The sequence below is a fragment of the Arvicanthis niloticus genome, chromosome 2, assembly GCF_011762505.2.
Source record: "Arvicanthis niloticus isolate mArvNil1 chromosome 2, mArvNil1.pat.X, whole genome shotgun sequence".
Taxonomy (NCBI): Eukaryota; Metazoa; Chordata; class Mammalia; order Rodentia; family Muridae; genus Arvicanthis; species Arvicanthis niloticus.
The window spans coordinates 7242156-7268224 of NC_047659.1; the positions used below are offsets into that span (position 1 = coordinate 7242156).

Here is a 26069-nt window from a genome sequence, read left to right on the forward strand (position 1 = left end):
TAACCAGTGGGCACTGGAAGTCAGCACTGGTTGATCTGACTGTGCCATCTCCCCTCCAGAACCTGACCCGGGAACAAGCTGACTATTGTGTCTCCCACATGAAGCCCTATGTGGATGGCAAGGGCCGCGAACTTCCAACCGCCTTCGACTACGTCGAGTTCACCCGCTCACTCTTCGTGAATTAATCCGATCCTTTTGGCTTACAGGCAAGCCTGACCTACACTGCTTGCCTGCTATCTATCTATCTATCTATTTATCTATCACCTTTGTTGCATGTCACTTCCTCTGCTTTCAAGAATATTCCAGACAGTGTTGACTTTCCAGTGTAACCATAAGCCTGCTTAGCTTAGGGTAAGACTTAGTAGAAAATGGTGCTTCAATAAACCGCTTCCAGTCACAATCACCATGTTGTTGTGGGACCCAGACCCGTGTTTGAGCTAGCTGCCCTCATTCCCACTTAAATCAAAGCAGCTGGCTCATCTCTCTTGCTCTCTTCCCAAATCCTGTTTTCACGTAAAAGACAAAATAAAGGACTCAATTCTCCCCTACAGGCTCGGTTCCTCTTTATCTAGCTTTGCACACAGCCATCCTGAAGGGAACACCCCACCCTGCTCCTTGTGGCTCTCAGGTAGTGATTTCTGCTTCCAGCTGGTCCAAGTCCTCTGCCTCCCGGGGCCCTTGTTCTGTGAAGGCTGTGCTCAGCTGCCACACTTTGACCATGCCCTTAGCATCGCCGGCGGCTAAGAGCTGCGTTTGCTGGCTGTTAAACTCAAGACAGTAGACAGGACTTCCATCCTGGGTTTGTGTTATGGAAATGGTGGGTTTCTGTGAGCTTTTCTGGAGGTCAAACAGTTGGATATCACCTGTAGGGAGAAAGGTTCAGAATATACAGAAACTATGGCTGACAGGCTATGGCATGCCACTTTCCCCATGCACCTCTTGGTGAGCGCCAGTGGCCTGAATAGAAGCCATCTTCACCATATGACTCCTGCACTTAAGACAGGTTGTATGGGGCTGGAGAGATGGCTCAGCGGTTAAGAGCACTGACTGCTCTTCCAAATGTCCTAAGTTCAATTCCCAGCAACCATATAGTGGCTCACAACCATCTGTAATGGGATCCAATGGCCTCTTCTGGTGTGTCTGAAGAGAGTGACCGTGTACTCATATACATAATAAAAATTTAAAAAAAAGAGGTTGTATGGCTCATGCCTACCTACCTTCTCCAGAAGCAGCAGCAAAAACCAGGGGGCGCACAGGGGACCAGCGCACAGCAAACAGGTACTTGTGAGAGAGCTGCAGTGAGGTGAGGGGTTGAGCCTGCAGCATGGAGTACAGGTGGACATGGCCATCGGTCCCAGCACTCAGGAAGAGATTCCTAGACCATGTAAAAAGAAAGGCTGCATGGTGCTGTCTGCCCATGGAAAGTTCCCCTGGTCTAAGGAAGGGACAAGCCCTAGGACCCACCACCAAATTGCAAAGAATCACAATGCTAGTGTTTAAAAGCTTGGGGCAAGGCGGCCTTCCCTGTGCCTAGTGGCAAGCACAGGCTGGCGCCCCTACCTGTGAAAAGGGGAACAGCTCACAGAATACACGGGGCCACCATGGGGAGAGAAGGTGAACTGCACCGGGGCCCTAAGAGGCACAGAACTGGGCATCCGAGTGAGAGCCGCTGCCTCTGCTGCCAGGGAACACTTTAGGGGGAAGCCACCTTCTGTGCCCAGAATGAAAAGGCTGGAGTCAAAGCTGGAGAAGGCCACTGATGTCACCCCCACCTCAGTCTCTCCACGGGGTGGCTGTGGAAAAGTAAGATCAATGATAGATAAGTCCTGACAGCCAGTAGGGCAGAGGGAAGAACACAGTGGGTCCCCATGGCCCAGGTGCCTCACCTTCTTCAGCTTGGTGCTCCGAGGCAGCTGCTGCACAGCGAGGGCAAAGCCCTTGGAGAGCCGCAGCTGACCAGCCCCACTGCCTCTCCAGAGCAGCACCCTCCCATCTGTGGCCACACTCAGGACCTGGAAGCGGTGGCTGTGCCGGGGTTCAGGCAACCATAGCACCTGAGAAGCAGGACAGAGGGGAGCATCCCCAGTATCAGCCTCACCCCCTGAGCTGTTCCTTGTAAAGGTAAAGAATTCTAGGGGAGATCTCAGAGCCAGAAGCTTCTGAAGTCAGCACCACTATGCCAGCACCCAAGAAAGCAGGCTCAGGCCACCTGTGTAGGAGGCTGGGGATGAACCCTGTGCCCTAGAAGGCAACTCATGGGAGAGCTAACTCAGACTGGAGCTCCAAGAATGCCCAAGCAGCTGTCCAACCTCCCTGGTAACCAACTCTGGAGCAGCTGCTGCCATACCGCCCCACCCCCACCCCTGCCAAGGGAGTGGGACATGGCTCCCTGCTCCACCCATCAGCCTCCTGACCTGATACACTGGGTCTGTGTGAGTGTCATCGGTCAGACCTGTGCGCCAGAGCAGTGGGTCCTCGGGACGGCTCATGTCCCACCCCAGCACCTCACCACTGTACAGCCCCCCTATGAGGACAAACAAGATCTGATCAGCTCGGCCACACCAGCCTTCCAGCCCATGTAGCCAGGACAAAGACCTCTTCTGAGGATTTCCTACAAGGAAAAATCCTAATTCCTGGGCCTCCAACTCAGTACCTTCTTGCTACAGCCCAAGGACCATCTCCACAGAAAGCTGAGGTGCGTGCCTGGAAACCTACCTGTCCAGCAGGCACATCTGCTGTTAGCACTGAGAACAGCCAACCTCTTCATCGCGTTTTTCCTCATTCTCCCTCCTGTACAGCCAGACCCAGCCCCTTCCAAACAACTCCTTCCTCCAAGCTCCACACCCCTCACAGGTCCACACAGGCAGATAATCCCCCAGCTGTAGACAATCCAGGGGCCAGCCTGCCCTGGTCAGAAGCTGACAGTCCAGTAAAAGGCTTCCTTGAGAAGAGAGCCTTGGGAAGAGAGGAAGCTCTGTGAGGGCCAGGCACTCACCTGCAATGTGGGAGGGCTGTGTGGGATGAAAGGCCAGGCACATGACAGCACTGGGCACCTCCACCACTACTGATGGCTGCTGGGGGTTCAGGCCTTGGCGGTCCAGGTTCCAGGTACACACATACGACTTGAGTGTACTCCAGTCTCCGTCATCTAGCCTGCATGGGGACATGCCTGAGTGACCTCTGAGGCTCGAGTCACCTCCTCTATCTCTGCCCTACTAACCACCCCCCAAATTAGCCTGAGTGCCCTTCACACCCAGACTGTACTATGGGTATGTGTCATAGGTTCCCCTGTGGCACTCAAAAGGGAACAATGTTCTCTAAAAAGTCCCTAAGCCAAGCATGATGTCACTGTAAGTGGCCCGTCTTCATACCCTGGGTCTCTCAGAAAATTGTAGATACATGCAGACCCTACCCTTGACCTGAGGGATAGCTGACTGTGTGCAGAAGACACCTGTAATTCCAGTACTTAGAAAGCTGAGATAAACCAATGCCACTGTGAGCTACACAGTGAGACCCCTCCCCCCATGGTAGGGAAAAGGGTCCCCAGCCCCCAAGAGTGTGTCCATGCATGGTAACTGGAGACCACAAAACATCCAGTGACAGAAACCAGAATAAGGACTGGTGAACAAGGTGAACTCAACCCAGGGCTCGCTGCCACGTAGGAAGATGGGCCTTGAGGCACAGGCTGTCAGTACCTCCCTCTGCTCTTTACCTAACTCTTAACCCTGCTGCTAGTGAAACAGAAGTCTCAACCAGTCTTATGCTCTCCATTACTTCCCAACCACCCCAGCTGTCACTCACCGACCATAGGCACAGGCCAGCACAGAGCCTGTGGCGTTCCAGGAAATGCCGGTCACATGTAGACCCTGCCCTTGGGCTAGGGGGTAGACCAGAGTGTGCAGACAGGACACCTGCAGAGACAGGCCATTCCTAGCCCTAAGCATTAAATCCAACTAGAAAGTGGTTCTCAACCTGCAGGTCACAACCCTTTCTCAGAGGTCACGTAAGACCATTGGGAAGCATAGATAATCTACATTATGAGACAGGGTTTCTCTGTGTAGCCCTGGCTGTCCTGGAACTCACTCTGTAGACCAGGCTGGCCTCAAACTCAGAAATCCACCTGCTTCTGCCTCCCAAGTGCTGGGATTAAAGGCGTGTGCCACCACCACCCGGCTACATTATGAATCTTAACAATAGTAAAATTACAGTTATGAAATAGCAACAAAAATAATTGTATGGCTGGGGTCACCACATGAAAAACAGTACTAGCCGGGTCTACAGAGTGAGTTCCAGGACAGCCAGGGCTACACAGAGAAACCTTGTCTCAAAAAAAAAAAAAAAAAAAAAAAAAAAAAAAAAAATCAGTACTAAAGGGCCACTGGACTTAGTAGGTAGCCTCCTGGCAGCATAGGAAAATCACACCCAGGCCCAGGCAGCCAAAGGCCTAAAAGCTGCCCACACCCACTGGGCAGCCCAGAGGGAACTAGAGACTACTTTGGGCATGAGGCTCATCCCTATAATCCCAGCACTTGGGAGGCTGAGGCAGGAGGATCCTCATGAGTTCTAGGCCAAGCTGACGAAGGCTGTATAACAAGACCTTGTGTCAACCTCTTCCCTCAAAGGCAGAAAATATCCAGCCTTCGCGTGCTTCCAGGACACTTCCAGTGAAAGATAGAAAAATCATAAGTTGATCCCCTGAACCCTACTCTTAAAAGCAAAGACATAAAAACCTGTAAGTCAAACACTGGGTTGCCTCAGTCCCAGGAAATTAGCTGACCATTTGAACAGATGGCCCTAACTAAACAAACCTTAAGATTCATGGTGTCAGGATGCTATGGGCCCGAGATTAGCCTGGCCGGGCTTTGAACTAACAGCCCTGAGACAGTTGGTGCCAGGATGCTAACAGTTTGAGATAAGCCTGACCCCCTTGAACTGGAGCTCATGATATATAGTGTGAAACTGGTTCGAAATAGCCAATTATAAAGTGACACACCATCCATCTTAGGAATTTGAGATCAAATGTATCGATGACCTAGTGACCTGTTCCCCCTCCTTCCCCCTTCCCTAACTCCACTCTCAGCCTTCCCTCTTCCCTAACTCCACCCCCACCTGGTTTGTAGATTCCCCCTTAAAAGCTGTAAACTTCTTTTGTTCTTGGTTGAATTCCTCTGCCCCTGTGTGGGCTTTTGGAAAGACAGCCCTGGCTAGCCAGTAAACCTCTTGCGATTGCATCAAGTTGTGTTTCTCGTGAGTGATTTGGGGTGCGTCTGCAGTTCTCCACGGTTCGGTGAGGTCCTTTTCATTTGGGTTTTACACCAGAACCTTGGATGGTGGTCTAAAGAGCACAGCTGAGCAGGCACCAAGCTTACACAAGGGAAAAGGCTGGAAGGTAATGGCTGCACACGAGGAGCATTAACCACCACAGGCCTACACACCTGCAAAAGGCCAGCACACCAATTTTATTATGGACTCTTACACACCAGGGGGAGAGAAGCTTTTCAGTGTCCCAGTATATAGCCCAGGCTAACCTCAAACTCATGGCAATCCTGCTTCCACCTCATGGTGCTGGGGTTACAGGTATGTGCCAACATATCTGGCTCCACTCCCTGTACCCCAAAATCAAGCCTTGGGAGTCTTTCTCAACAGGTGAGAGCACAAGAGGGGGAGGGGGAGAGGAGGAGGAGGGGGAAGGAAGGGGGAGGGGGAAGGGGAGGGAGAGAATCAAAATTCTATGTAAAGCTCCACGCCTTCTGACTTCATGATTGGTCCAAAACAAGAGCCTGCCCTGCACCAAGCCTTCAGAAACACATGCCCACTGCCAGGGATGTGGAAGGCTGTGGAAAGGCTGGTGAGCCCCGAAGGCAGGTCCATTCATAGAGATAGAGACACAAGGAATACAGGCCCACCAGTGTGGTGATGCCTGCCTGCAATCCAATTCTCAAGGCTGAGACAGGTAGAGTGCCATCCATGAAGTTAGCCTGGGCCACACAGGTAAGTGAATCTCTGAGTTCGAGGCCAACCTGGTCTGTGTAATGAGTTCCAGGCTAACCAGAGCTACACAGTAAGATACTATTTTTTTGTTTTGCCATTTGTTTATAAAAGGCGCTCTGCTTTGAAGCAGCCCACTGCAACCTGTCTTTGGAACATTCACTTTGCTAAATAAATTTTTACTTAAACTATCAACAATAAGTAAGCCAAAACATAAAAGTAACATGACAGTGAAGCAAAGCAGACCTGGTGCTGATGGTGGGATCTCTGGAGGCAGAGGCAGAGGAGTCTCTGCAAATTCGACAGTAGCCTGGACCACACAATGTGTTCTAGCCAGCCAGAGAAACACAATAAGACCCTATTTCAAAATAAAAAGCAAACATGGATACAGGTTAAGCACATGTACTGCTCTCCCAGAGGACCTAAGTTCAAATCCCAGCACCCACATCAGCAAAGGAAAACAGCCTGTAACTCTGATTCTAAGAGATGGCATCCTTAGCCAGGCAATGGTCACACACGTTTTTAATCCCAGCACTTGGGAGGCAGAGGCAGGTGGATCTCGGAGTTTGAGGCCAGCCTGGTCTACAGAGTGAGTTCCAAGACAGCCAGGGCTACACAGAGAAACTCTGTCTTGAAAAAAAAAAAAGACAGACACCCTTACACCCTTTCTGATCTCCATAGTCACACATACAGACCCTCAAGACAGACAGACACACAGACACACACACAGAAATTAAAGTCACAGTGGCAGTGGTGGCACACGTATTTAATCTTAGCATTGGGAAGCAGAGGCAGGCAGATCTCTGAGTTTCAGGACCACACATATAAACCCTGTCTCAAAAACAAAACAAAACAAAAAACCCGCACCTACAGATAAGGTAATGCACTCAGGTGACTGTCACACTAATAAGTTGAATGACAAAAACAGTAAAAATTCGCCGGGTGGTGGTGGCGCACGCCTTTAATCCCAGCACTTGGGAGGCAGAGGCAGGCGAATTTCTGAGTTCGAGGCCAGCCTGGTCTACAGAGTGAGTTCCAGGACAGCCCGGGCTACAGAGAAACCCTGTCTCGAAAAACAAAACAAAAAAACAAAACAAAAAAAAAAAAAAACAGTAAAAATTCTTTGTCATCTTGTGGACCTTTTAAAAATGGCTGGGATTTTTTACTTGTTTGTTTAATTGATTGTTTTTTTTAATTTTTGGGTTTTTTAGCTGCCTCAGTCTGGAATAACAAGTGGATACCACCATGCCAGGCACATAAATGCTCTTGATCTTTAAGTCCTGAATTCAATCCTCAGCACTGCATAAACAGGTGAGGTGTTTGCCCACCACCTCAGTTCTTGGTGGGGAAAGGCAGCAGTCAGAAGTTCGGGGTCGGGCTGGAGAGATGGCTCAGCCGTTAAAGGCTAGGCTCACAACCAAAAATATAAGAAGTTCGAGGTCAGTAGGCACGTGGGCAAGCAGGTCTACCTACAGGGCTGGGGCAGGATTTGGTGACAGAGTACGTATTCACCATGCATATGCCCTGCCTTCAATCTGCAGCACCAAAATCAATGTTAGATGATCTCTGTACAATACACTGGAGAAGTAGAGATGATTTGAGGCCCACTGTGAAACAAGGCTGACACTTCAGCTGCCAATACAGCTGAACACCCAGGTCCACAAGGGACAGCTTGGAGCTGTGCCTCAAAAGGCGGAAATGCCAAGACAGGTTGGTGCCTTTAACACACAGTCCAGGGTTCAGGTTCCAGCTCAGATAAGTCAGAGCTGTGCAGCCCTGGGCAGGGCGCTGCACCTCCACAGCCTCATCTATGAAGTGGAGATAACAGGGCTACAGTTGCCCTGAGAGAAGAGACCACAGCAGGTCATACCTAGGATGGTGCCAGGCTAGTGGCAGGCTGCCCTGGCAACAACCCCACACCTCTTCAGCCATTGATTTTGTTACAGTGGCGGGCTTCCCCCAAGAGGGCCTCCTCCTCCCAGGGTGAGCCGGCTCTGCACGCTCTGCACCTCGTTGACTGGCTGGTGCTGGAACTACTGTCCCTGGGGCGGAGCAAAGCTCTAAAAGAGACCCTGGAGCCCTGGAGGGCACCAAGGCAGCAGCCCGGGTCTTACCGTCTGCTGCTGCTCGGTCCAGTTCACCTCGTAGCCGTCGAAGGCATGGCTCTGCCAGTTGTTGTTCAGCTCCCGGATGACCAGCGCCTCCACCCTCCGGAGAAAGGCTGCAAGTCTGAGGGTGTCATACTGGGAAGCAGGAGCCACAGTCGCTGGCTCCTCAGGAGCCTCTGTCTGCACCTGGACATCTGCATGTGTCTGGGCCTGGACAGACGCCTCAGCTGTGGCAATGCCCGCTGTCTGGCAACTTTTCTGGAAGGAAATTAAAACCAGAGTCATGGACAAGTGAAATGGTCCAGTGGGTAAAGGTGCTTGTCACCAAGTCCAGTGACCTGAGTTCTATTCCTAAAACCAAGATAGTAAAGAGAACTGACTCCTGCAGTTTGTCTCAGACTTGGATGTGTCTGTGCAAACACACACAATTGGGGGATTGTTTCCTGGAGAGATGGTTTCATGGCTTAAAGAGCATATACTGCATCCTCTATGTGGGGCGCACGCCTTTAACCCCGGCGCTTGCATCCTCTATGTGGGGCGCACGCCTTTAACCCCGGCGCTTGCATCCTCTATGTGGGGGTGCACGCCTTTAACCCCCGGCACTTGCATCCTCTATGTGGGGCGCACGCCTTTAACCCCGGCGCTTGCATCCTCTATGTGGGGGCGCACGCCTTTAACCCCGGCACTTGCATCCTCTATGTGGGGCGCACGCCTTTAACCCCGGCGCTTGGGAGGCAGAAGCAGACTGGTCTCTGTGAGTTTGAGGCCAGCCTGGTCTACTGTCCTAGCTTGCTCTCTGTTGCTGTGATAACACACTAACCAAAATCAACTTGGGGAGAAAAGAGTTTATTTGGCTTACAGTTAGATTTCATCATCAAAGGAAGTCAGTGCAGGAAGTGACTGAAGCGGACCACAGAGGAGCGCTGCTCACTGATTTGCTCTCTATGACTTGCTCAGCTCCCTACCTTTCTTCTACAGCCCAGGATCACCTGTGGAATGGCACCACCCATGGTGGGCTGGCCCCTCCCACAGCATTAATCATGAAAATGCCAATGTGATACAGGCGTTTTTTGTAATCGATGTTCCCCTCTTTACAAATGACCCTAGCTTGTGTCAAGTTGACAAACAAGCAAGCCTTAAGCATGACAAGCTCTTTCTTTCAGAAAGGGATTCACGACAAGCCAGTGCGGAGAAAGGGCAACCACCATTCTGATAGCTTCCCTCCTCCCTGCCAGCTAAGCACAGGGCCCCTGGTAGAAGCCACAGGCACCCAATGAGATCATCTTGTCTACCAAAAGAGGCACTTGGGAAAGAGGCCCAGACCACTGCCACTCACCAAGGATCTGTAAGCCCTGGAACTTGGGCAGAGTGCCTTTCCCAATCCCAAGGGATACTACACTCAGACACTGTCCCTGGCAGCCAGCTGTCTGTATTATCAACTTTATACAACATTTTTGCTCAAAAATGCTAGGTGGCAAACCACGTGTTCCCTCCAACACAGGGTCCCATCTCACCATTTCTACATGGTGTTTGGGGAGCAGATGTGTACACACACGTACACACACACACACACACACACACACACACACAGAGATCCTGATTGGCACCAGGTGTATAAACAGAGGAGATGGGGGCTGGAGGGATGGCTCAGTGGTTAAGAGCACCGATTGCTCTTCCAGAGGTCCTGAGTTCAATTCCCAGCAACCACATAGTCACTCACAACCATCTGTAATGGGGTCTGATGCCCTCTTCTGGTGTGTCTGAAGAGAGCTACAGTGTACTTATATAAATTAAATAAGTAAATAAATCTTAAAAAAAAAAAAGAAAAAGGGAGGAGACAAAAAATGAAGACTACAGTGCAGAGGTGCATGGCCCTGGCAGGGCCTGAATAGAAAAGGCCTTGCCAGTCCTTCAGGCTCCAGTGAGGGAGAACCAATCAGGAGCTGCTGTGTGGAGACTGCTAGAGCCAGTCCTACAGTGAGCAAAAGGACAAAGCAAAGCCTCAGGTAGAGGCAGGCTGGTGCCAAACAACACAGGTGGGCGGGTCACCACACATGAGGAACCGTATTAAAGGACCACAGCATGAGGAGGCTGAGAAGCACTGGTCGAAAGGGATCTCTGGAACTTGGCTTCATAGAAGCAGCAGCTGCCCACCTAGCAAGGCCAGCAGCCCAGGACAAGCCGTGAGAGCACCAGCCTGCCACACAGCCTGACCATAGGCAAGTCAAGCTGTGCTAGACCTAGACCAGGGTTCAACGGCATCAACAGAGGTGGACACAGCCAGAGTCTCTCAGTGGCCAGGGAGCTGTGGACAGCATGGTGTGGGGGGATGTGTCTTTAATTCCAGGACTCAGGAGCCAGAAGCTAAGACGGGCAGGAAGACCAAGCCAGGCTGCTGCAGGACACTGAGGGCTATTCTGTCTAAAAAAGAAAGAAGAAAAAGAACAGAAGATGTGACCTTACCTCAGCCACACCGACTACAATGCTACCACATGGAGAGTGGAGGCGGGGTCACACCCTAGTCCTTGGCTACACTGCAAGTTCAAACCTAGTCGGGAAGCTCAGGACTTTCTTTAAAGTGTTTGGCTTTTTTTTTTTTTTTTTTTTTTTTTCCTGTTTGCTTATTTGTTTGTTTTGTTCTTTCTGTTTTGTCTGTCTGTGGGGAGTTTGGGGAGGGGAACCATGACCAGAATATGTTATGTGAAAACAAAAACAAAAAAAAATTTTAAATTAAAAAATATTGTATGGCCGGGCAGTGGTGGCGCACGCCTTTAATCCCAGCACTCGGGAGGCAGAGGCAGGCAGATTTCTGAGTTCGAGGCCAGCCTGGTCTACAGAGTGAGTTCCTGGACAGCCAGGGCTACACAGAGAAACCCCGTCTCGGAAAAAAAAAAAAAAAACACAACAACAACAACAAATATATATATATATATATATATAGTGTGTGTGTGTGTGTGTGTGTGTGTTTCTGATTCTGGGATGAAGCCCAAGGCCACAACCAGCCCCTTCACCCTCTTTCCTGATGGAATCTATCCACCTGGTCTTGACAGTGCACAAGGGGCCACCAAAGATCCTTGGCTTCTCCAGGCCCTCAGGTTTCCTCTACCCCAACCCCCACACCCCCATCCATGACTGTTCCCTTCCAAGGCCTGTGTGAACACTTGCTGATAGACACTATGTAAGAGCAGTGTAGCAGACACACACCTATCTGATCAAGTGTTAAGGACACATAAGACCTCCTAAGAGCACTGAGCAATGTGGACCCAGCAACCAGGTCCAGCCTCCCTCCGGTGTGCATTGTGCTGGGCTGACAGGCAATACTACCATGTCTGAGGCCCTAACCTTATTTGAAACATTGTTGCTCAAACTGGCCTCAAACATATGACAATCCTCCCGCCTCAATCCCCTTTGAAACATTGTTGCTCAAACTCATGACAATTCTCCCTGCCTCCACCTCCCCAGCACTGGGATTAAGGTGTCTGACACTTTTGTCTCTAGATCTTCTTTAAGAGACCTAGACTGATCAGAAATGTAGCAATTACGACAGCTCTGTTCCCAGCCTGGCCTCACCCTTTAGTCCAAGTCTTTTTGAGTAGCTGTTTGCTGCAGAAGCACTCTGAGCCCAGTTCAGCTAGGGGTGTGACTCACTTGGGAGCATCTTTGTGTAGTATGCAGGAAGCTGGGGGGGGGGGGAGCTTTCTGTGTGTCTGTGTGGGGCATACACCTATAATTCCAGGTAGAAATGGGAGGATCAGAAGTTGAAGGTCATCTTCAGTTACAGGTGAATTTGAGGTCATCCTGGGGTTCTTGAGACACTGGTGTGGGGCAAGCAGCACATGTGCATTGGGTGTGAGGGTTCTTCAGGAGCAGAGAGTCCTCCCTACCCACTGAGCTATGGTCTCGCCAGTCCACATGTACATTTTACCACTATCCTTTTTCCTTTTTTCACAAATTTTTTGAGGTAGGGTTCATGGAATTCAGGCTAATCTAGAACTCATTATATAGCCAAGGCTGGCCTTGAATGCCTGACTCCACCCCTCAGTGTCCACCCTGTATCCCTCTGGAATCAAAAGACACAGGCTACCAGGCCTAGCTACCAACCCACCTTCTCATCATAGGTACTTTTGACAGCAGACTAAGTTAAGCAAGTAGTTATTAATTCTGGCTCAACATAAAACAGGATTCCCAGGTCACACCACACACCTGCAGTCGGGGATCACAGCAGGCTGCAGGCAGTGAGTGCCTCCAGGGCATCCCCTCGGCTCCAACCACTGCAGGGACAAGTACTCGACTCCAAAGCACCCCCAAAGGAACAGCACCAAGCTTTCATATTAGCAATGGTACCTCCCACACAGACTAACACACCCCACTAAGAAACAACTGCAAAGCCCAACCCCTAATAAGAGCCTGTACCCCAAACCCAATCTCAAGCTAAGAACCAGAAACCCTTCCTTCTGAGAACAGTTTTGTCTATTCTGAGAAAGAAGCCAGGCATGGTAGTGCATGCCTTTGGTACCAGCAGCTAGATCTCTCTGGTGTCCAAGACCAGCCAGGGGTACATGAGAGACCCTATCTCAATCAAACAAACAAACAAACAAACAAACAATCTGGTCTACAGAGCAAGTTCCAGGACAACCAGAGCTAAATAGAGAAAACCCTGAAGTGAAAACAGAACACTCAGTGCTTTTCAGAGGAGGCGGGTTGACTCTCAGAACCGGCATGACAACTCACAGTTCTAAGCAGCTCCAGGACTCGAGCATCTGACACCCTCTTCTGGCCTCCAGGAGTACGACAATCTCATATAGTATACAAACAAAACACTCTTATTCATGAAATAACTAAAAATTGAATGTAATGCTTTCTCTTTAGTCCAACTGCTGAAAGGCAGACACACATCACCACCTGCCCATGTTGATTTCTCCAGAGGAACTGGCCAGAGAGCAAGAGGCACTTACAGCACAGGCTTCAAGAGAGGAAGGAGACTTTGGAAACAATCTGTTTTTATTTTGTTGTGTTTTGAAACAGAGTTTCTCTCTAGGTAGCCCTGGCTGCCCTGAAACTCACTCTGTAGACCAGGCTGGCCTTGAACTCAAGAGACCCTCCTACCTCTGCCTCCCAAGTGCTGGGTCTACAGGTTGTACCACCACCACCTGGCTGACTGGAAGCATTCTAACGGTGTACTAAAAGGAAATGATGAAATAAATTCTCCAAGTGTTCTTTAACCCCAGCACTCTACCATTCACCAGATCTCCTAGAGCTAAAGCTGCAGACGGCTGTGAGCCACCGTGTGGAGAATGAGAGCTTAACCCGGGTCCCCTGCCAGAGCACCCAGTGCTCCTGCTGCTGAATTACCTCTCCAGGCCCCCAAAGTAAGTTTCTTACTTTGTTTGTTTTGTTGGTTGGTTGGTTTTTCAAGACAGGGTTTCTCTGTGTAGCCCTGGCTGTCTTGGAACTCACTCTGTAGACCAGGCTGGCCTCGAACTCAGAAATCTGCCTGCCTGTGCCTCCCAAGTGCTGGGATTAAAGGCGTGCACCACCACTGCCGGCGTATCTTAAGTTTTTTTAAGTTATGCATGTGTGTGTGTGTGTGTGTGTGTGTGTGTGTGTGTACATGCATATATATGTTACAGATCCCCAGAGTTCAGAAGAGGGTACTGGGTTCCCTGAAGCTAGAGTTACAAAGGGCCGTGAACCACTGATGTGCTGGGTACTGGGAATTGAACCTGGGTCTTCCTGAAGAGCAGGAAATGCTCATAAGCACTTTCCAGCTCCAAGTTAGTTTTTCTAGGTTGAAGGGATAGCCAGTGGTGGGGAACTTGCATAAGCTGAGAGGCAACGTGTTTGGTCCCCAGAACCTCCTAACATTTCTATTTAGTTTTTGCTGTTACTCTGCTGCAGTGCAGTAGTGACCGGGGCCACTACACACCAGGCGACCACTGTGCCCTGGAGCAAGGAGCACCACCCACCAGCCCTCCAATCTGGGTTTGTGTTGTGCATGCACAACTGTTTTTAGAATCTCATTTGTATTTGTGTGTGTGTGCGTGTGTGTGTGTGTGTGTGTGTGTGTGTGTGCATCTGGGTGCCTCCCAAGTGTGTGCTGAAGTCTTCAGAAGAGGACATTAGCTCCCCTACAGCTGCCATTACATGCAGCCATGAGCGGCTCAGCCTCGGTGCTAGACACCAAAGCCACGTCTTCTGAAAGAGCAAAAAGCTTTTCTTCTTGTTGTTACTTAGTTTTCCATACATGGGGTTTTGCCCACCATGTATGTTTATGCACCACATGTGTGCTGTGCCTGCAGATACCAGAGGAGGGCGTCATCCTCTGGATTGTGAGGCCCCATGTGGGTGCTTGGAATCTAACCCGGGTCCTCTGCAAGAGAAGCCAGTGCTCTTAACTGCTGCTGAGCTAGCTGTCCTGTTTTTGAGACAAGGTCTCATATAGCCCAGGCTGATCTCAAACCTCTGATTCTCCTGCCTCCACTCTCCAAGTGCCAGAATTACAAGTGTATCTACCATGTGGCCTTCCTCTTCTCTGCCAATCCAATTTTTCCTAAATTTTAGACATAAACCACTGATACCAAGAGGAAAAGTGGCCCTCGGGTTCTGCTCTCTCCTGCATTCTCACAACTAATCAAGCAGGCAGGGGTCCTTATGGCCAAGCCCAGATACCTGAGTGTCACCCACAGGACTCACATGGTAGACAGAAACTACCGACTCCCAAAAACTGCCCAGTCACACTCTTAAGCAATGCATCAGTAAACAAAATACAATAAAAAATTCAGGAGTCAGGAGATACTCCCTCCATCGTGAAGAGGGCCCTTTACACTCCGTGTATCAGGATCATTTCTTAGAACCCTACAGGGTTCTAGAAGTCTATCTACAAGAAAACTAATGAGACTCTGGTTCACTCTTGGAGGGAAAAAAAATGTTAGACTGAACCAATGACTTCTAGTCGGGAATCTTCCAAACTCTATCTCCTCAGCAAGCAAGAGCTACTTTGAGCATCCTGTGAGGCCAGTGCACAAGTCACAGGCTTGCTGCAGTGCAACAGTGCACTCTAAAATGGTCATGCTTCTTGTTTTCCACTGCAAGGCCTTCCATGTCCCAGGGCATGGGGAAGGGCCTAGAAGCCAGACCAGATCAGAACATGAGATGGAAGGCCCACAGAGCTCAAGACAAGGCAGCAGACACCACTGGGGCTGGGTAGGAGGCAGACTAACCAACCGCCTGGTCAACAGCCCGAGTCTTCCCTTCTGGGAAGCAGCTAACACATCCTGAGTTCTGCAAGACCTTACTTGATCTATCTCTACTTAACCTCTTGGTTAACCTCTCTGGGGCCACTCTCCCTTTTCCTCAAGGATTCTCCAGCCCCTTCCAACACCTCAAGCAAACGGCTCCAGAGTTAGAGTGCTCACACTTGATTCTTCTCAAATGCAGGGTCTCAGTGAGACACACTCTGACACCCAGCATCCAGTCTTCCTCAGCCCCTGCTCTGTCAGTAGCATGACACACCTATGTGACATTATATTACATTTTCTACTTACATGGTTTACTGTAATCCTTGCAACCCCCAGAAAACCACCAGCTATCTCCATGTTCCCAGCTGATGACTCTCCAGCACACCAGGAGTCAGCATCAGACCTCCTTTATCACATTTTTTGTATGTGTTTGATTACACTAGAAAACTGGAGCAGAGCAATGATGACACAGGTCTTTAATTCCAGCAATCTGGATCTCTGGGTTCAAGGCCATCCTAGTCTCCAGAACAAGTTCCAGGACAGCCAGTGCTACAAAGAAAAACTCTGTCTCAAAGACAAAAACAAACAAAGGAACATAGAAAACCGTTTAAGCTAGCCCTTAAGGTGCAGTCTGATCCTTGCAAAAAAAAAAAAAAAAAACAAACAAAAACAAAAAAACAAAACAATGTGAAGTTGAAATGCCAAAAATCTACCATTCACAAAAAAAAAATTCTTCCAAAAATAGCTCAGCTGGTAAAGGCACTTGGCCAAGCATGACACCATGAGTTGGATTCCCAGAACCCACGTGGTGCAAGAAAATAACTAACTTGTACAACTCTGACCTCCAAAGTGCCATGGCACATGCATGCTCCATCACATAAATTAAATGTCATTTAACAACAACATGGAACCCCTAAGAGTTTTGTTTTCCTGGTTTGCTGTTGTTGTTGTTGTTGTTTGTTTGGGTTGGTTGGTTTTTTTCCTCCTCAGAGACTGCGGAAAGTCTAACGCGAAAGCATCCGTGAGTTTTTGCATTAAAACATCGAAACACAATACTGCACCCGGCCTTCCCGCCCTCGCTGCCGGTAGCCGGTCCGCGCCCTCACCGTCTCCCCGCGGATGCCCTGGACGCTCCTCCACTGCGAGGGCACGGACGCCACGCCCAGGGTCTCATCCTGCAGAGGCGCCGGCCTCCCCCGCCACTCGGCGCCGCCAGCCCCGCTAGCAGCCAGCGCAGCAGCTCCAGCGCTTCCAACCCGCCTAAAAGGCCTGGGCGACGCGCGCATTGCCATGGCGACCGCCCCGCCCTCTCGCGCCTGCGCCCTGAAACGTGACCTTTGCCGGCTTCGCCCCCCCCCCCCCCCACGAACGGAAGTTCGAAAAGAGGAAGTGAAGCTCTCGGCTCCGTTTTTGAACTGGTTACAGCATCGTCTTTAAGACCCAGAAGAAAAAAATGAGGACGTTTATCAGCCAATACAACAAAACGGCAGTAGTTTGGAACTTTCCTGTTTCTAGAGGCCGTTTTGGAGCCGGAAACAGCTCTTCGTGGTGTAAGGAAAAGAGCGGAAGTGAGGCGTGGGCTCCAGGTTCAAAGATGGCGCTGGGCGGCCCGGCGCAGAGGCGAGGACCGCCTGCTGCGGCCTATTGGGCTGTGCTGGTCCGGAGACCCGGCTGAGCTGGAAGCAGCCAAGTACACACCTTCACTGTACATTGCGCCATTTGAATTGGCAGCATTTCCAGTGAATGGAATGATAATGGAAAATATTCAGACAGATCAAAAGTGGGGTTGAGTGGATGGGAGGCCCAATAAGAAATTTACATAAACAATAAATAAATAAAATGCTTGTTAAATTAAAATTAGAGACTAACCACAGGAGATGAAGTTGAGCGCAATGATAGCTTGCCCCGGGTTCAGTCCTCAACACACACACACACACACACACACACACACACACACACACACACACACACACGGCACAACCAGTTAATGAGTGCCTACAGTGTGTCAAGCAAAAAGCAAAGCATTCTAACGCTTATGAATGTTTATCTTATTAAATCCTTAGCCTACAGAAGCAACTCTGTGCTTACCTGTTAGTTGGCTGATTTGCCTTTTGAAGTGCTGGGGTTGAACCCCGGGGCTTCCTGCATGCCAACCCCTATGTTCTACCAATGAACCGCCCCTATAGCTCATGCCTCTTGAGTGTGTTTACAGTCAGATATGGAACTGCCCAAAGTCACCCACTACAGGTGGCCTGCCTGATCCCTAAACCAAGCCCGAGCCTCTAGACAATCTTCTGCTAGTTTAGTCCTCTGGATCTATTTCCTCTTTTCTGAGACTGGGAAGCCAGCCTAGGTCTAGTTCTCAATGCACCACCCAGAGGGACAGGGTCCTCCTCCTCAGCAGAGCTGCCAAGGACAGGAAAGCTGATTAGATTAACAGCACTGGGAGGGGTAATAAGCAATAGAAAAGTCTTCCTAAGAAGGACTACTTTGCAAACATCACCAAGGATCCCAAAAAGCACACTTTCGACCCAAAGGTTAAGAGCACTGGCTGCTTGCTTTTCCAAGGCACTCAGGTTCAATTCCCAGTACCCACCTGGCAGCTAATAACTGTTTGCAAATCCAGTTCCAGGGAGATCTGACACTCTTTTCGGGCCTCTGAAGGCCCTAGACATGCATTTGATGTGCAGTCATACATTCAGGCAAAACATCCATAAACATAAAATTAAAATAATGATATTTAATTTAAAAAAAAAACACACATTTTAAAAGCCCAAAGTTGCCTGGCATTGGCGCAGTGGTGGCGCACGCCTTTGATTCCAGCACTTGGGAGGCAGAGGCAGGCAGATTTCTGAGTTCAAGGCCAGCCTGGTCTACAGAGTGAGTTCCAGGACAGCCAGGGATACACAGAGAAACCCTGTCTCAAAAAACCAAAAAATAAAAATTAAAAATTAAAAAAAAAAAAAAAAAAAGCCCAAAGTTGTGAGAGTCCTGAAGTAATGTCTAAAAACAGGCTTGGAAACTGCCTCATCCAGCCTAACTGGACAAAGAGGATGAGAAGAGGCTTTTCTTCACCTGGTCAAGGGAGAGGAGGCAGAGTTCAAAGTATCAAACTTGACAAACAGTTCAATAAAGATAAGGCTAGCCCTGAGAATATAAGTCAGCCTAACATCTGGGACACTGGATTCTACCCTAACAGAAGGGAGATGTTTGTATATATTGACAGTAGCTTGAAAACCAACGAATGTCCCCGGCACACAAGTGTTTATTGAATAGATAGGGATGCTGTAAATGTTGTTCGGGCCTATGTTCTCCACTTGAGAGGTAAAGACAAGAGAAACCATAAAAAGGTTCAGTTTTTTGTTTTGTTTTGTTGGATTTTTTTCTCTCCTTGTCTTATGTTTGTTTTGTCTTTGAGACAGGGTCTCACTGTATAGTTCTGGCTGACCTGGTATGCATTACATAATAATCAAGGCTGGCCTCAAACTCACAGAGAGCAGTCTGGCTTTGCCTTCCAGATGTGTGCAACATCATACCCAGCCTTTGTTTTTTTGAAGCAGGATCTGATGCAGCTCAGGGTGACCCTCAAACTCATTATGTAGCTGAAAATTGCCTTGAACTTGGGATCTTTCTGCTTCTACATCCTAAGTGCTGCGATAACAGGTATGTCGTACCACACCTAGGTTTTTATTGTTGTGTTTTGGGCGGTTGTTTTGTTTTGTCTTGGTGTGGGTTTGGTTTTTTGAAAAAGGGTTTCTCAGTGTAGTCTTGACCAGGAACTCAGATCTATCTACCTCTGCCTCCTGAATGCCAGGGATTAAAGGCATGTGCCACCACCCTCAGCACATTACCTATTTTTTAAAAAGGGGAGCTTGGGGGGCTGTCTTTCTAGAACACATTAAACAATAGGTATTTGGTTAGTTATTGCAGGCAGGGTTCAGAGCCTCCTATGCCCATTAAGTATCTTTACAGCTAGGCAATGTTTGACACGCCTTTAATCCTAGCACTCAGAAAGCAGAGGCAGGTAAGTCTCTGAGTTTGAGGCCTGATTTACAAAATGAGTTCTAAGACAGCCAAGGGTGCACAGAGAAAACCTGTCTGTGCCCAAGGGGGTCAGAAAAGGGAACTCTTGGAACTGGAGTTACAGACAGTTATGAGGCACTATCTGAACCCAGGTCCTCTGCAAGAGCAACAAATGGGGCTGGAGAGATGGCTCAGTGCTTAAGAGCACTCACTGCTCTTCCAGAGGTCCTGAGTTCAATTCCCAGCAACCACATGGTGGCTCACAAATATCTGTAATGGGGTCTGATGCCCTCTTCTGGTGAGTCTGAAATAAGATTTAGCCGGGCAGTGTTGGCGCATGCCTTTAATCCCAGCACTTGGGAGGCAGAGGCAGGCAGATTTCTGAGTTTGAGGCCAGTCTGGTCTAAAGAGCAAGTTCCAGGACAGCCAGGGCTACACAGAGAAACCCTGTCTAGAAAAGTCAAAATAATAATAATAATGATGATAATAATAATTTTTTTAAAAGAGCAACAAATGTTCTTAACCTCTGAGCCATCTCGTCAGTCCTAAAAACAAGCCTTTAGATGTGGGCTAGAGTTCTGGAGATAGGAAAGTCTAGGCACTGTGTTGTGGTCAAGGCAGAACACTTGAGGAGAAGAGGTTTGGGGGTGCCTGCGCTGGTGGGTTGAAACCACACAGGGAGATTCATCAAATCAACTTTTTTTATTTTTTTATTTTTTATTTTTTTTGAGGCAAGGTCTTGGTATATAACCCTGGCTATCCTATAACTCACTACGTAATGTAGACCAGGCTGGCATCGAGCTCAGAGATCCATCTGCCTCTGTCTCCAGAGTGCTGGGATTACAGGCGCACACCATATCAGGATATTAACCATTTTTTTAAGACGGTTAGAGAAGTGGCCTCGTGGTGACGAGTGCCTGTCACCTTGCAGAGAGCCCAGATTTGATTCTCAGCAGGTCCCAGCATGTCATGTATGTAGTGTACAACATACATACTTTCAGGTAAAACTTTCACATATAAAAATGAATACATCTGCCGGGCGGTGGTGGCGCACACCTTTGATTCCAGCACTTGGGAGACAGAGGCAGGTGGATTTCTGAGTTCAAGGCCAGCCTGGTCTACAGAGTGAGTTCCAGGACAGCCAGGACTACACAGAGAAACCCTGTCTCGAAAAACAAACAAACAAAAAAAAAAAAAAAAAAAAAAAAAGATATTAAGGTTTTGTTTTATTTGTTTAGTAAAAAAAAAAAAGAAGAAGAAATTGCAGCTGTCAAGATAGTTCATTGGTGAAGCCTGAGCACTTAAACTGATCTCTGGGACCCACATGGCAGGAGAGAACCAATCTCCCCAAGTTGTCCTCTGAACAGTATACAATGCTGTGGCCCTTATACACACACACACATAAACACATACACACACAAGACACATACATAACACACACACATATACACACATAACACATACATTCCCATACACTGACATAACACACATATAACACACACATAACACATACATAATGCACCCACACGTTACACACAGACACATACATACACACACTTAAAACACACACATTGCACATACATCTCCACACACAAAAATGAAGAAAAGCCAGCAACACTGCCATAGAGCACAAGTTCTGCATGACCTCAAGCACCGAGCTTCTCTCCCAGTATCAACCCTACCGAAAGGCCTTGGTCTCCTGCTTTTTATTCTGGGATCAGCTCTTACTCTGGGGTTTAGCCCGTTCTGTTTCCCTGTCTGGTCACAATGTTTCCTATCTCCTTCCTTGAGGGTTGGGCCCAATTGCCAAATAAAGTCTCTTTGTGTATTTTGTTATATGTATTGACCATGACTCCTGCAGCCTGGCTTGAATTAGACACTTGATGCATATTGATGGACAGTGAACATGCATGCTTTCAGTAGGCAGATTTCTGGAAATACATAATTTTTCTGGTATTTCATTTACCAGATCTGTTGAAAAATGTACTATGTAAACAGTTGTGTTGATAAAATTAAGCCTTCTGAACTATGTCCCCTGAGCCACCTGAGAACCTGCCTGTGGGTAAAAACAACAGCAGCAATGTGTGCAATACATGAAGAAAAGCTAACTGAACTGTTGGAGGGCATCTCTCTCAGCAGAGGAAAAGTAGAAATCATTTGAGAGGAAAAATATCCGCTGGGCATGGCGGTGCATGGATGTAATGCCCCCAAATGACAGGGAAGCTTCACCCAGGCTACCACAGTGTGGCTGCGTTTAACAAGACCTGGAGAGATACAACATCAACAGACATACCAACAGTGAAGGCAGGAATCTCAAGGTGCCCTGCTCAGTCAGAGTACAAGCAACTAAGGAATGCTTAATACTAGAGACATTTAGATTTATAAATATTTATAAATACTTAGATTTATAAATATTTATAAATACTTAGATTTATAAATAAAATATATTTTAAAAAAGAAAGCAGCAAAAACAACCTAGGAGAGATATTTTACAATATATAAAAAATATTTATCAGAGAAGTATGTAAAATGTACTTCCACGTTTGCTTTGTTTGGATTCTTTTTAAAGATTTATTTATTTTATATATATATGAATACACCATTGCTTTCTTCAGACACACCAGAAGAGGGCATCAGACCCCATTACAGATGGTTGTGAGCCACCATGTGGTTGCTGGGAATTGAACTCAGGACCTCTGGAAGAGCAGTCGGTGCTTTTTTTTTTTTTTTCTTTTCTTTTCTTTTTTTGGTTTTTCGAGACAGGGTTTCTCTGTGTAGGCCTGGCTGTCCTGGAACTCACTCTGTAGACCAGGCTGGCCTTGAACTCAGAAATCTACCTGCCTCTGCCTCCCAAGTGCTCGGATTAAAGGCATGCGCCACCGCCCAGCTCAGTCAGTGCTCTTAACCGCTGAGCCATTTTTCCAGCCCTTTTAAGACAGGTTTTCTCCGTGTCAGTCCTGGCTGTCCTGGAACTCACTCTGAAGACCAGGATAGCCTCAAACTCACAGAGATCTGCCTACCTCTGCCTCCTACTCCTAAATGCTGGATTAAAGTCCTGTGCTGACACCACCCTGTTCTGGTTTTTGATGTTGGTCTTTGTGACAAGCTTTCTCTGTGTAGCCCTGGCTGGCCTGGAACTTGTTTTATAGATCAGGCTAGCCTCAAACTCGGAGATCCACCTACTTCTGTGACTAAAGGTGTGTCCCACCATACCCAGCCTGATGTGTTGTTTATAAAGATTGTTTTTTTTTGTTTGTTTGTTTTTTTGTTTTGTTTTGTTTTGTTTTGTTTTTGATTGGACAAGTGTATCTGAGTGAATTCCAGGCCATCTGGATCTACATAGTAACTTCAGTTCCAGGCCAATAAACATACACAGCAAGACTTTGTCTTAACAAGTAAATTAAGTTAAAAAAAGACATTTATTTACATGTGTTTGTAACTGTGGAGGGCTATGTGCTCATGAATGCAGATGCATAAAAAGCCAGAAGCACTGGCTCCCTGCTGCTGGAGTTGCAGGCAGCTGTGAGCCACCTGACATGATTGTTGGGTGGTGAACTTCGTGCCCTGAAAGATCAGAGCACACTCTTACCACTAAGCCCTGTTTCTGTTGGTTTGTTGCTGTGTTTTCAGACAGGCTCTTATGCAGTCCAGGCTGTCCTTGAGTTGGAAGACTCTTCCCAGCACTCTTCCCCGCTGAGAATCCACAGGTGAGCTTGCACCAAGCTAGGTTATTGTTTTGCACCCAGCACGGACAAGGCTCAGGGAACAAGGCCAGGTTCTGTGAGCTATACTCGGGTACTACAAGAGGCAACAGGACAACTGACCAACATGCCGGGAAAGCTTTAGTTGTTGATTGCTTTCGTTTTGCTTTATTTCTTAAATTTTATGATTGTGTGCTTATGTCCATGTGTGCCAGGCATTGCCTGTGGGGTGGTGGTTCAGGTGGTGGCTTGTGGACACCAAGCTCAGGGACACAGAACATCTGGCCTTCTCAGAGTCATCCAACTGTTATGTGGAGTAGCGAGAGGCCATTCACTTTGTACCCACCAACATCTGCAGTCCTTTCTGGAAAGGAATGAGTCAAGTTGTCTCTGTTGCCTAGTAACAACCGCTGGCTATCCAGGAAGGTAAGATGTGGAAGCTGGAGAAGGACTGTGTGGCTTTGGCCTTTGCTGCTTCGGCTTCATGCATTTCTGTCTGCCTGGCTTTGTTTATTATTATCGCTACTGTTATTATTATTATTGGGGGAGGGGAACATGGACAGCTGTGCCACAGTACTCGTGTAGCAGACAGAAGAGAATTTTTGGAGTCAGATCTTACTTTCCATTTTCACCCAAGTTCAGGGATGCAATTCATCACGATGCAGCTATTTCACCTATGGAGCCAACTAACAGGCTGATGGGTTTGGTAATTTTTTTTTTTTTTTTTTTTTTTTTGAGACAGGGTTTCTCTGTGTAGCCCTGGCTGTCCTGGAACTCACTCTGTAGACCAGGCTGGCCTCGAACTCAGAAATCTGCCCGCTTCTCAAGTGCTGGGATCAAAGGCATGTGCCACCACTGCCTGGCTATATATTTTATTTAACTGAATCAATTTTAAGTTTGTGGCTGGAGAGATGGCTCAGTCTTTAAAGCCCTTATTGCTGTTGAAGAAAGCAATGATAAGTTCCCAGTATTCACATGGTGGCTCACAGACAGCCATGATGTCGGTTGTGGGAAATCCAATGCCTCTTCTGGCCTCTGAAGGAGGGCCTCAGCAGACATGTGGTGCACACAGACATACATATAAACATTTTAAAATATTTTCAATTATTTTTATTTTTCATGTATATGAATGTTTTGACTACATGCTTGTTTGTATGTCAATCGTGTCACTGGAGGTCAGAAGATGGTCCCCTGGATAAGAGGTTACAGATGGTTGTGAATCACCATGTGAGTGCTAGGAATTGAACCTGGGTACCCTGGAGGATCAACCAATATGCTTAAATACTGGGCCATCTCTCCAGCTCTACATTTTTAAATTACATTTATGATGTTTACCTTACATTTATTTATTCATTATGTCTATATGAATGTTCACATGAGCCATATGTTTGGAGTTAATCTCCTTCCACCCTGTATGTCACAGGAATCAAACCCTAGCAATCAGGTAAGTGTGTTTTCCCACTGAGCCATCTTTCCATCCCCTGCCCACCTTTTGGAGACAAGGTCTTACTTTGTATCCCAGGCCCGGCCTCCATCCTGTATCCTATTTCAGCCTTCTGGGCCCACTGATTACAAATGTGCTCATCCTCAGGCCTAGCTTCAGTCTGTAACTTATGCAGAAGAGATGCCACCATGTACTACTTTGTCTCTTATATTTTATTCAACATTTGTATTTCTTGTATTTCTTTTTGTGTGTGTGTGTGTGGGGTTGTTGTTGTTGTTTTTTGAGACAGGGTTTCTATGTGTAGCCCTGGCTGTCCTGGAACTCACTCTGTAGACCAGGCTGGCGTCGAACTCAGAAATCCACCTGCCTCTGCCTCCCAAGTGCTGGGATTAAAGGTGTGCGCCACCACCGCCCGACTTGTATTTCATTTAACATTAATTCTTCCTCTCTCTCTCTCTCTCTCTCTCTCTCTCTCTCTCTCTCTCTAAACAAAAGCTTTAGTTTCTTACAGCTCTGGTGGGCTATTGGACTATTATGAATCCTAGGGTGCCAAACTTTCTCAAGCATGTAGATGCATCTATATGTACACTTCTGTTGGAGACACAGCCAGGAGTAGTTGCTAGGTAACAGCAGACTGTGCTCATCTCTAGGCTCTCTGCACCCAGCACAGTTTTCCATAGTGGTTGTACCAACCTCCCACTGGCTGAGAATTCCTTCTTGCGCTTCAGTTGAAAAACTTTCAGGATTGTTACTCGTTTTTTTTTTTTTTTTCTTAGTTTATTGTGTGTGTGTATGTATGAAAGAAAGCTTTCTGTAGCCCATATGTGTGTGTGTGTGTGTATTTTTTTTTTCAAGGATGACCTTGAACCCCTGTTCTTCCTGCCACATTCCCAAGTGTTTGGTCTTGGCTACAATTGCTTTTAAGTATTTATTTTTTATTTTCCATGTACAGGTGTTCTGTCTGTATGAATGTCTGTATACTTGTATATCTGTTGCCCTGAGTGGCCAGAAAAACCTGTCAGATCCCCTGCAAGTGAAGTTAAAGACAGTTGTGAGCTGTCCTATGGGTGCTGGGAATGGAACCTGCCATCCCAGAAACAGCAACAAGTGTTCTTTAATCTCTAAGCTGTGCCAAGCCCTCCTCCTCTTCCTGTTTTGAGTTGTGCTTCTTTGGCAGGCCTGGAACTCAAGAGATCCACCTGCCTCTACTTTCAAGTTAAAGGCCCCTGCCACCATGCCTGGCTTGAATTGCATTTTTAAAACTTGTTTTGTGCCAGGGCTTGGTGGCATAGGCTTTTAATCTCAGCACTCCAGAGGCAGACAGATACCAGGAGTTCAAGGCCAGCATGGTCTACAAAGTGAGCTCCAGGCAGCCAAGATTATATTGCGAAACTGTGTCTCAGGAAAAAGAAATCCAATTTATGTATATATGTATTTTATTTTTTGTTTTTGTTTGTTTTTTGTTTTTTTCAAGACAGGGTTTCTCTGTGTAGTCCTGGCTGTCCTGGAACTCACTCTGTAGACCAGGCTGGCCTCAAACTCAGAAATCCTCCTGCCTCTGCCTCTC

At 47.8% G+C, this 26069-nt stretch overlaps 2 protein-coding genes across 6 annotated transcripts in view; one reads left to right on the plus strand and one right to left on the minus strand.

The window, feature by feature from the left end:
• Positions 1-548, plus strand: part of Sptan1 (spectrin alpha, non-erythrocytic 1) — a 66403-nt gene extending 65855 nt beyond the window's left edge. For 4 of the 5 annotated variants that reach the window (XM_034493695.2, XM_034493692.2, XM_034493693.2 and 1 more), the window contains one exon: positions 60-548. In XM_034493695.2, the coding sequence (XP_034349586.1) occupies positions 60-185 (126 nt within the window). In that variant the 3' untranslated portion in view covers positions 186-548. The remainder of the gene's footprint in view (positions 1-59) is intronic. The other variant, XM_076928395.1, reaches the window with a different exon arrangement.
• On the minus strand, positions 539-16654 carry Dync2i2 (dynein 2 intermediate chain 2). The gene is made up of 9 exons (XM_034493696.2): positions 16441-16654; positions 8103-8354; positions 3802-3911; positions 2996-3153; positions 2415-2524; positions 1887-2054; positions 1561-1793; positions 1218-1375; positions 539-863 (listed from the first exon to the last, which is right to left on the minus strand). The coding sequence occupies exons 1-9, from the start codon at positions 16624-16626 to the stop codon at positions 625-627; spliced, it is 1614 nt and encodes a 537-aa protein (XP_034349587.1). The 5' UTR covers positions 16627-16654; the 3' UTR covers positions 539-624.
• Positions 16655-26069: the final 9415 nt, after the last annotated feature.

Bases quoted from the DNA above. Each gene is read 5' to 3' on its own strand.
- Dync2i2 (XM_034493696.2), bottom strand. From the start codon at position 16,626: ATGGCAATGCGCGCGTCGCCCAGGCCTTTTAGGCGGGTTGGAAGCGCT. The intron at 1,794-1,886 runs GTGAGGCACCTG...ACTTTTCCACAG, and splicing joins GGAGCACCAAGCTGAAGAAG to CCACCCCGTGGAGAGACTGA. The intron at 1,376-1,560 runs GTAGGGGCGCCA...TACATGGTCTAG, and splicing joins AGCTGTTCCCCTTTTCACAG to GAATCTCTTCCTGAGTGCTG.